This window comes from Anneissia japonica, unplaced genomic scaffold (genome assembly GCF_011630105.1).
Source record: "Anneissia japonica isolate Jap-2015-1 unplaced genomic scaffold, ASM1163010v1 scaffold1065_len1792383_cov172, whole genome shotgun sequence".
Classification (NCBI taxonomy): domain Eukaryota; kingdom Metazoa; phylum Echinodermata; class Crinoidea; order Comatulida; family Comatulidae; genus Anneissia; species Anneissia japonica.
In genome coordinates, this window is record NW_022684135.1 from 1,404,069 (window position 1) to 1,415,591 (window position 11,523).

At 35.3% G+C, this 11,523-nt stretch overlaps 1 protein-coding gene across 1 annotated transcript in view; it reads left to right on the forward strand.

The window, feature by feature from the left end:
* Nucleotides 1-3,013: 3,013 nt before the first annotated feature.
* Nucleotides 3,014-11,523, forward strand: part of LOC117103659 — a 13,212-nt gene continuing 4,702 nt past the window's right edge. Inside the window, exons 1-8 of the mRNA XM_033244261.1 lie at nt 3,014-3,113; nt 3,476-3,518; nt 3,769-4,245; nt 4,734-4,857; nt 5,763-5,945; nt 6,339-6,544; nt 9,540-9,687; nt 10,851-11,071. Of these exons, the coding sequence (XP_033100152.1) occupies nt 3,090-3,113; nt 3,476-3,518; nt 3,769-4,245; nt 4,734-4,857; nt 5,763-5,945; nt 6,339-6,544; nt 9,540-9,687; nt 10,851-11,071 (1,426 nt within the window). The 5' untranslated portion in view covers nt 3,014-3,089. The remainder of the gene's footprint in view (nt 3,114-3,475; nt 3,519-3,768; nt 4,246-4,733; nt 4,858-5,762; nt 5,946-6,338; nt 6,545-9,539; nt 9,688-10,850; nt 11,072-11,523) is intronic.

An 11,523-nucleotide genomic window follows, 5' to 3' on the forward strand; every position in this document is an offset into this window, starting at 1 on the left:
TACGCACGTTTGATGTGTATTCTAGTTTATTTTCTTATAAGTTTACAGCATTAATCAGCAATAATTCTTTAAACAATATACTGTATATCATATCATTCGTTAAATAACTAAAAGGAAGTTTTGATTGCGAAGTTACCATCTTGAGTTCTCTCACAAGACAGTCTATACTGTAGATCTATAGTTTAGTAATTTGGACGACAACGATAATTTAAATCTGAAAGTTCGTAAATAACATTACGCGAAGTTTCACTACACATACGCATAGATTCTGGAACGCATTTTGGCCAAATCTACGTATGCAGAGAACGTAGGACGCCAGGTAGGACGGTCACGCATGAGTGATTCCGTTCTAGCGTCTTGTCGCACAAACCGAAAGCTCCTTAAGGCGGTTTTCCACTAGGCGAATTTACTGTATTCGCGTAAATCGAAAGCGTCGGTTCATACGCATGCGCATTCACATTTCTATCGGGTTTTTGCGAAGCGAAAAAATGCGCAACCAATCAGAGCTCAGGAAGCGAACCGACGCATAGATTCGCGCAAATAAATTCGCCTAGTGGAAAACTGGCTTTCATGTGTTAAAATGGACGACACTCCTGGTTCAGTTTACGAAGTCGAATTTTTAAACTGTCTACACTTTTACCCCGGTGAGACAGGGAGGGCATTACAAACACGCATCAATGATCACACAAAAATGTGTTACAACAAACACGGACGTGGACGTGGGGGGGGGGGGGTGGTGGTAATGGCAAGGGATTCCAGAGCAACAACATATTCATCAATAATGCAAAATCTGCTATTACAAACCACATACAGCACAATCATGTACCAAACTGGGAGTAAAAAGTACTTGCAACGAAACCAAAACGCAGAGACAGATCAGAGAGTCATTACCCAAGTATAAATAAAGATAAAACCATGAACAGGGATCCAGGTGCTCATGAACTTGCTAATCTAAAATGATCTAATAACATCCTCACCTGGGCGGGCCCCGCTAAACATCTAAACTGAAACCGGAAGGAGCGTACGACGTCAATAACAGATGACCTCATAACAATATCCAAGCTGCGCTCCGTTCCCTACTAGCAATTACAAAAAAAAAAATTGTCCAAAAATTAAACTATGTTTAATAGTTTAGTAAGACTTTTGAATAATTATTTTTCTTCGGGTTACTATGATGAAAACATACATAATACATTTGATCGATTGTGTCAATAATGTGTCACTATTTGGAGGCAACACACTATAAAAACATTGATTTTGCTCAAGCATTTACATATGGTATGCATAGGCCTATGTAAAAGTTGAATCAAAAGTACAATAAGAAGTATTATTTATTGTCAATAATCACTTCGAATTGTGGCCTATACTTTTAAGTCAGGAATTTGTATTTTATTGAAAGGTTTTCATGCGTGCCGCTTTGGGCCAATCACGTTAAAGTTTACTATACAAAATAAGAAAAATTCGACTTATATTAGTTAAATTATTTTTTTAGCTAGTTTCGGGTGTCTTAAAGAATCGTTAGGCGTATGACAAGGGTAATTTTTAAGTTGTGTAAAAAGCTCCGTAGTAAAGAATGATGGGTAATAGTAAATTGGTTCAAGTGTCCTTCAGGCTAGGGACTGTGCCCACTAGAGAACTTGGTAGTATGGCTCCATTAATTATTTCATTACAAGTCTCTTGTGTTTGGGTATAAGCGCCATAAATTGCCTATACAGTGTGAAACAACCATTATAATTCGTGCCGCACAGTAATAATGGTCTTGCACGTTTTACGACATTGATCATTTTTACAGTTTTTTGTCCGTCGTGGCTGACGTTTTTACATTGTTTTCCTTTTTGCAGTTCTACACCAGCGCCAGAGCGCCGCAACGCGTTAACTTTGTTACAGTTTGGTTTTCTGATCGGCAATGTTTTATAGGTGTAGGCAAGGTTAAAATGATCTTCAGTTTTTGCATGATCATTTTTTTATTTGACAAACAAACCAGGGTCCTCCCCCGGGAAAATTTTGATTTCTAGATGGCCGGAAATGAGCTTTCCCGACTTCTGAGGAGTCTTTTAACGACCTTTAATTATACATCTCAGGTCAATTTATCTCATTCTTAGGTCTATACCATAAAAAGATATAAAGTCAATACATTGGCCTCTTTTTCAACAATATTGAGTAGTTGGACACGTAGTCTTTCTTATAGATCGATGAACCGATAGGCCTGAAGAACACACTTTCGTACATAAATTATTACGACGTCGAGCCAAAAACAGTGTTTTTAATTGTATTTAATTGAATGCTAGTTGGGCTAAGCCTAGTTTGTCCGGTCTGCCAACCTATGCCTAGGTAGGTGAGCATGCCTTTTGTAAGCCGGGACCCAGAAGTATTTTGTTACGTTTCTTTACAGAGTGGGGCGTCCGAACCCCTTGGACCCCCACCCTGGATCCGCCACTGCAAACAATGAATACAATGCAACAGGTAAAAGACATATCAGAAATACAAACAGACGGATAAATTTAACAATATTCTGAAGTTAATGAAAAAGGTAGGCCTACAGACCGCCAAGAAAACTCATAAATCCCATAATGGCAAATTATTTCCTGTCTGGTCACAATAAAAAAAAAAGAACAATGAATCACAAAATAGTTTATAATTAATATAATAAGCTATTATAGTCATAGAGCAAAGAAACTTGTTTCTTTGCTCTATGTTATGTGTATAATATCTATGATACACATTTACAGCTATTCAATTGTGTATTTTATACGTTTAGGCCGTTAATACCACAGTTAATCTATTCGAATAATAGTAGAGGATGAACAGTGAAGTGAATTTTTAGAACGTCAACATTTTGACAGATTATCAATATCAGATCAATTAGATATAGACATATTGCCACATGCTACGTTCCAGTTTGCGCAGGACTGACGCAAACTTAAATCTAATCAATTCTGATTGGTTAACACTACCGGGATAATTTAGCCATTGAAGCTAATGTTTAATAACGATTGCAGATCAGAAGACCTACAGTTACTGAGGGTGTAATTTACGTAATGACATATTTCAGTGTACTTACCTGTAAATTGCAGTAAGAAGCTTTTAAAATGCTAATCCTGTACTTATTTCAGGTAATTTCTGATTTTTTAAAACAATGACACCAATTATTAGTAGAAATGGTATTAACTATATTATTATTATTACTTTATCATTATTATTACCGTACTGTATATTATTATTATCGTTAGTACTGTTTTTATTGATGTTTCTTTATCTTAATAATAATAATAATAATAATAATAATAATAATAATAATAATATTAAAATATTAATTGATTGATTCAAAGATAAATATGTTGATTGGAATTTGTAAAACTCATTACATAAATGTTAGAGATTCCATTCCCCATTCTAAATTTCTTTTTTACTTCTGTCTTTTTAAAGAACAAAATTAATGAATAATGATAATATCTAATTTTTTGCCTTTGTAAAGCTTGTTGGTAGTTTGAGCGTTGCCGAGTCAGCCATTTACAACGGTAAGTTCCAACGAACTAGAGACCTGTTTGGGTGTTTTGACTAAATATACTGTAATTATATTACAATTATCATTTTGCAGTTTTAAAATATTTAGTTGCCTATTTTTTAATTATATAATATTGCACGATATCATACAGGTCTCTGCGGTCTAATTGGTATGATATTGCCTTGATAGCGAGTGGTCGCATGTTCGAGATCTAGCTATTATTTCAATTCATTTTAGTAACATATGATTATGTTATATCTCAGATTCGGCATGTTCAGATTCGTATATGATTGGCTGGTCCGTCAGTACCACACGTACATCTAGTGAGAACGGGTCAGTAGTGGTCTTTGATGCAATTCCCAGCATTTGTTTTGGAAAGATTGTGAGTTGGGAGTTTTCTCCTGCCACCATCCATGGAATGATCCAACTGCTTGTACTCCGGAGAGCACCAACTAATGGCACATTTTTCGTCACTGGAAAACATAAAATTAACACTTTCAAAGGCAACGGATTGAAGCATCGAGTAAGCTTGGATTATACGGAAAGTCTTACAATCCGCTACGGAGATTTTATAGGCTTTTCTTCTGTTAATAACGACGTGCTGTTTGAAAACAGCGATGGAGACTCCAAGACATTATGTTACACAAACCCCTCTTTTGGTATTGATAAGGGATCGATCGTGACCTGTTCAGAGACATTTTTACGATCTTACTCTATGGCTGTCCAGATTCTAACAGTGTGTAAGTACTTTCAAAAAGTACTGTAATCGGGATCATTTCTGAAGTGTGTTTTACGGAGAAACAAGTAGATTTGATCAAATTATTGTTGACCCAACCCAAAAAATGTCACACTATGAAATGTTTTAACAGTCACTTACAAAACAAAATAACCATAATTAGGAAAATATTGTCTAGGACACTATTGCCACGGAAGCATTGGAAACTTTTTCCGTCAAGGAAAATAAAAGTCAAACCAACTACACCAACATATATACCGTATTGATTTTTAATTCTGTTAATACAATTAATTGTATCACAGAAAATATTAAATACCGGTAGTAAATGTTTGAACTAATGGCATCACCAGTATAAGTATAACCCATGAATCGTATGTAATCTAACACTCAAATTTTATTGTATTATAAACACTATAGGCATAATTACTTATATAGATTTATACAACATTCCGTATTATTATTTTTTAAGTTTGATGAATTTAACTTTTTAAGCTTCATTTGGATGTCATGAGGACAATATTTTTGGACGGGAAATGAACGTCAATCCGGGAACGTTCGATTACGCGACTGATGATTTCATAGAGTGTCGTGATATCTGCGCGAGAAATTCAAATTCGTAAGTAATACTCTGCTTTCACTTTGACATTTATATACCTATTTAGTACTTTCTTTTACAGCCAGTATTTAATTTTACACTCTCCAGTTGCAGGATGGAATAATGCTCTATGAACTAAGATTCTTTGTGAGGCTTATCAAGTGTTTTAATTGTGCAGTAAGTTATATTATGACTGGGGCTGATGCAGGATATGGCGGTAGGGGGTGCGTGAGAATCACACCATCTCAGACCCACCATGATTGGGACTGAGGTGGGTACCCGGAAATTGTACTCCCATACTTTTAAAATCTTACTGGTATGTTATTTTCAATTATAAAGCAATACAATATCAACAATACAATTATTTTTTAAATAAGATTCAGTGGGGGGGGGGGTGCGGTCGGACCGTAGCACCCTCCCCCTACATCTGCCCCAGTATGATGAGATAAAATAAGATACCGGTAAGATAATATAGATGAGATGAGGTGAGGTGAGATGCACTTTATTATCGTAATGATGTCTTGCATAGACTGAGCCCGTAGACCAATCGATAGTAGCTCTACAAAGCTCTTAATAATATTGTCGCCATACCGTACATATTTGTTTCAATGAATCGTTCATAAATATTTTACGATAAAAATATTCCATATGTCTATTTCGTTAATGTATAAAGCCAAAAAGCAAGCTAACTTGAAAAAACTACTATTCATCTCAACTCAATATTGTGCCTGAAACCGGTACACACGCATCGTCAGACAGTCGTCTATAGCCTGAAGAACTAACGTAGCAGCGTCATCAAGCGCGTGCAGAGGGTGAAGATTGATTCATCAGTGGACGGTCGACAAGTGTGCTTTAAGCTTAATAGGCCCTGACTGCCGATGTCGCCCAGTAAGCCAAAAATTTTACTAAATTCAATTTTTCCATAGCTATACTGCAATTCGTTCTGGTATTAACGCTTGCTTATGTGGTAATCAACTGACTACTAACCAGACAGATATGGATTTCTGTACCGGAATATATTCCACTATGTCACATGATCAGAGTAACCAGAAGTTACATAACATCATCTTCAGTAATAACAACATCCTCTCCAACTTTAATATCAGTTGGTATCCTGAGTTAGACACATACGGTAAGTTATACCACAGACTCATAATTTTTTATATTTATTTCTTCTTTGCATAATACATACATTTCAATGAACAAAAGAGTAAACATGATGACAGAATCACAAGTTAATATAATGCGAAGTAGGTAAGGTATTTCTTGTATTCTATGATCTTAAAGGTTTTTCTTTTAAGTATAAGATAATATTTGCGAACAGTCGTCTATAGCCTGAAGAATTAACGTAGCATAGCGTCATCAAGCGCGTGCAGAGGGTGAAGATTGATTCATCAGTGGACGGTCGTACGACCGTCATTAAACGCACAAGTGTTAATAGGCCCTGACTGCCGATGTCGCCCAGTAAGCCAAACATTTTACTAAATTCAATTTTTCCATAGCTATACTGCAATTCGTTCTGGTATTAACGCTTGCTTATGTGGTAATCAACTGACTACTAACCAGATAGATATGGATTTCTGTACCGGAATATATTCCACTATGTCACATGATGAGAGTAACCAGAAGTTACATAACATCATCTTCAGTAATAACAACATCCTCTCCAACTTTAATATCAGTTGGTATCCTGAGTTAGACACATACGGTAAGTTATACCACAGACTCATAATTTTTTATATTTATTTCTTCTTTGCATAATACATACATTTAAATGACCAAAAAAGTAAACATGATGACAGAATCACAAGTTAATATAATGCGAAGTACGGTAGGTAAGGTATATCTTGTATTGTATGATCTTAAATGTTTTTCTTTTAAGTGTAAGATAAAATTTGCGAAACTGTAAGACATTATAATAATAATTGTACAAAACAATTATACAAAAAGAAAAAAGAGAGAAGAAAGTCATGCCAGTGAGGTTATTATACGGCGGAGAAATTTAACAATCTGAGTGTATCTTTATACTTGTACTTCTCCAGTCTTATTTTTTTTTTCAGGCTCTTGAAATAATGTATTACATTTATAAACGTAGATACAATATTTTGTGAATATTATTAAAAAGTTAACGATCAATTTTAAAATAAACCTCATAAAGCCGCATGGGCTCAAACTCCGAATTTATTCCACCGGCTGATACAGTCGCAGTTTTTTTTTTGTTTTGAAATATTTTTACTTTATTATGAATTCAAGATTCAAGGTTATAATATATAAACAATGCATGAGCATGAGCTTTTCATGCGAAGACCAAGGAAATTCAACAATGAAAGGCGTCATCAAACTAAATTCTGAAATATAATCATCTGGTATATAACTTTGGTACACAGCACAGTGCTCTGGGGAGTTAATAACGGGAGCTAATATCCCCTAATAAAAAGTCACTAATAAAATATTTGTTAGTCTTCAAAGTCTTCAAAATATAAGACAATTAATAAATATATAATAATAATCATTGTACTTGTGATAAAAGTTGAATAAAAATATTAACATCCCGTGATAAATGTATATACAATGTTAACATTTTTCACGAGGTCAGTGTAGGAGTTGAAAAAAAAAATGATTGGAAAAAAAAAAAACTTTTATAGAAACTGTGATCGATTGAGATCAATTTAAAATTAATAACGTGCCATAAAATTCATTCGATGATAAATTATTAATATTGTCGCCTTTGTATCATCCACACACATCTGACGTTTTTATAGATAATTGATTTCGTCCTATGGCTAATAAATTGGGTATGTATAAAAGCATCTTCCAAGGATGCGCTTTGAACAAATATTTTAGAAAAAAATATACACGTACTGCATAAATTAATGTGCGTTTATTGTTTAGATATACAGCTCAGATCTATTCTCGATAAAGGTGCGCTGGTATAGAGGCAGTCGAAGTAGAATAGAAGAATTTAGTTTTGCATAATCATAACTATAGTTAAAAGGTATGTAATAATGATAAGAAAGGAACACTTATCAAGGGAGTTTGTGTCCGTTGATAAACCGCTCATGCACATCGAAGGGACATCATTTTTAATAAGATTTGGACATGAAGCCCCCCAGCCACTAGTATTAATTATGTTGGGTTATATGATTAACATGATGTAATACGCTCGATCATATAATGATGATCGTATATGATTGACATGCGAATGTTTTTCATATTATATATTAAGTGGTGTAAAGAATAAGGTGATTAGAACTTCATTCATATTGGTGAGCACGTGCATTTGCATGCCTAGAAAATGGTTATTAACATAATTATTTAATCAGGTACTGATAAGATTTCATATTTCACTGTGTGCTACGTGGAGGTACATTTTGTACGTTCTATCATTGGTTACAAACAATAGCATAATGCATCTCATGAAAGATAATAAATAGAAGAACACAGAGCAGCTTCGCGATATATTGGAACGTCCATTCGAAATGCATCAATGGTCAAATTTACCCCGCTCGTGGGAGGGTGGACTTTCCATCAATTTTAATGCAAATTTAAATGCTGCAATTAAAATTTCAAGAAAAGACAATTAATCGCGTTTGTTACTAGGCATGTCACGTACTTACTCCCAATAATCTTGCAAATGGCATTTAACCTGGATTTAATTGTATTTAAAACACATCGTTAAAAGCAACAATCAATTTTACGCCGCACTTAACGATTGAAAATAAAGAATCATACACCAATATTATTTTATTACTGTTCGTATATAATCATCAACGTTGTGGTTGATCTGTTATAAAGAAAATAGAACAGTGTTCAATTTTTTCTATGATCGCATACATACCGTAATATAGCAAATGAGTGATATCATAATAATAGGTCCTACTTTATTAATATTGATACGTACATTTAGTAATATTTAACTTTGGGAATTCTAAATAATAATGTGATGACAATAATTGATCAGTATTGTAGTTTCGTGGGGAAAAAATAAACTAAAAACTCACTGTTTTGCATAAAACGTTCACAAAACTGCCAGTTAAGCCGGGTACCCACTTTGCGCGACGGCAACGCGACGACGAACGCACGCGACGGCGCGGAACCAACGGATCGCTTTTTAAATGAGGATCCGTTCAGACTGCCACTGACAATCAGCAGACGGCGTTACGTCGTCTATCGCTCTCCGGAAGCAGAGGTGGATTCGTCGTGCGACGGTCGTACGACCGTCGTACCACGCAGTAAGTGCCCGGCTTTAGGATTCGTCATTCGTCATTTTATTTTTTATAGATACTTTTCTGCTCAATTTCGCTCACGTATTCTTCTTCTACCGTCTGTTCATATATTTTGTTATACCTATTTATCATCTTTTTAATTTTGTTTCGGTGTCAGCAGGGGAAGGTTTGCCAGACGGGGTGGGGTTCGATGTCCTCAAACGGAAGGCCAGTATCCCCCGAGCGTATGTGGGCGTGGTCGGGCGCCGCTCAAAATCTTACAGAAGTGATCCAGAGATGCACCGGAAACAGGGCCTATGACATATTTGATAAATTTCAGGGTTTAATAATATGTAAAAAATAATTTGTTTTCTCTCCTCAACGGGGGCCTTTCCCCCTCCCCAGCTGGCGCCACCCCTTGTTTGTATCATATTTTATTTTATTTATTTTTTTATTTATCTGAAGCCATCATTCACGTTAACGTAATTTATCCAACAGGTGTAAGTATAAAAATGCTTCAAGGCGATGCACCATACACTATAACAGCGAGCGTTGAGCCTTCTCACCAAGTTTCAAGTTATAGATTCAACTTCGGAGATGAACGAACCATTTTAGGAGATGTTGGAATCCAGGAGCATGTATTTCTGTGAGATACTTAATGTTGTTTACTGCACTTAATTATTAGCGGAATAGGAAAATTAAGTTACCTGTCTTTTTGTAAAAATAATTCAAGTATGTCTGTGTAGTAGGTTTATGTTATGAAAAATCAATACGTGTAAGGATATGTGTGATAAATAGATTTTCATTACTAAAATATAATATAAAAACAGATATAAAAGCATGAAAAATACAATAGGAATAATACAATACAACAAAGGTCCACCTAGGCTTAGGCCTAGTCGACCTGTCTATTGAACTAGGCCTATATATCGTCATTGATAAACTCATTTATGAATACAAAAAAAATTACATGCTTTGTACATTTTTGCGGCCGACATTGCCTTGGATAAGCTATTCAGACCTTCCCAACAATGACTCACTGGATTGGTTTGGGGGAGTGATTTCAAAACAGTGGCGTCACGGAGTTTGTGGGGCTCTGATGTTGACTGTTATTGGGGCCCTAATATGCGGGCGAAGTTTGCGAGCGGAGCGAACAAACAGACACTTGGGGCCAGGGGCGCGTAGGGCCCCTGCCGGGGTCCAGGGGTTAAGACTCTCTGGTGGGGTGAGAGGGGACTTAGCCCCTCCGCTCTCAGAGCTTATGGCATTTCTGAACTGTTAACTGCGTTTTCAGAGAACAAAAGAATGATCCATGACTGATGAAATATTTCAGACAATTTTATGGCAAAACCAACATAAATTACATAGGCCAACTTTAGGAACTGGTATAGGCCTGTAGGCATATATACTCTATGTAGATGTAAATAAATACAGAAAATATTTGAGTGAGAAACAAAACACGTTTTAATAACGTATATACAAACTGGTCACGCGCGACATCGATCAAGTGCATAGATCAAATCAACATAAACAAAACACTACAGCGATCATTTACATGAGCCCTGATTTGTCAAAATGTCTTCAGTTTATTATTTAAGCGTTAAAAGGACCCCTCAGGATGTAAATCCCCTTGGGATTTATAGGGTTAATCCTTGATACCACGTGATTTTACTAAGTTTTGCATTCATGTCGTTTTCAAATTGTTTGTATAATTCATGTACAGTATCGCAATTAATCGAATCAAATCAAATAAACAATCGTGGAATATTAGAAAAGTTATTACTTTTATATGCTCATTTGTGTCTTTAGAACACCTGGTATCCGATCAACGACATTTGAAGTGAGTGACAAACTTAACAAATCTTTAGTAAGCAAACACATCATTACAGTCGTGTATGACGTATTAGACACAACAATTGATTGTGTAGCTACGGTCGGTCGCTACGATTGTATGCTATCGTACATGGTAGGAAGTGAAAATGACGTTACCGTTACATTTTCTGATGGAAATGTAACATATTTCCAAACAAGTAAGTATTTTAAGGAGTATAATTGTCATAGATTTGCAAATAACATATTTGATTTTAACTTTAATAAGTAGTCTATAGGCTTATAATTTTTTTAAAATGTTTGTATAGGCACTTAAAATAAACAATTAAAACTCCATAGTAATGTTTAATAGTACGGTGAAGCTTAAAAATGTTATTATAAATACACTTCGGTTATCTCAATAATACAGTTTTGGAAATCATGGTATAAATTATTCAAATTACGTTTGCTGCGTAGCACCATAAACACAATAATAACAAATGGATAAACAATAATAACATTGCTCAAATAGGATTTCCAAGCTGCGACTTACAAACTTTTCTAGCTAATATATATAGCTCCACTATGTGTGAGCGTTTCAGTCAGTTGTATGAGAGAAAGTGCCTGGTGGTTAAATCTGCACGTATATCCTATTGGTTTCCGTGGTCTAAGG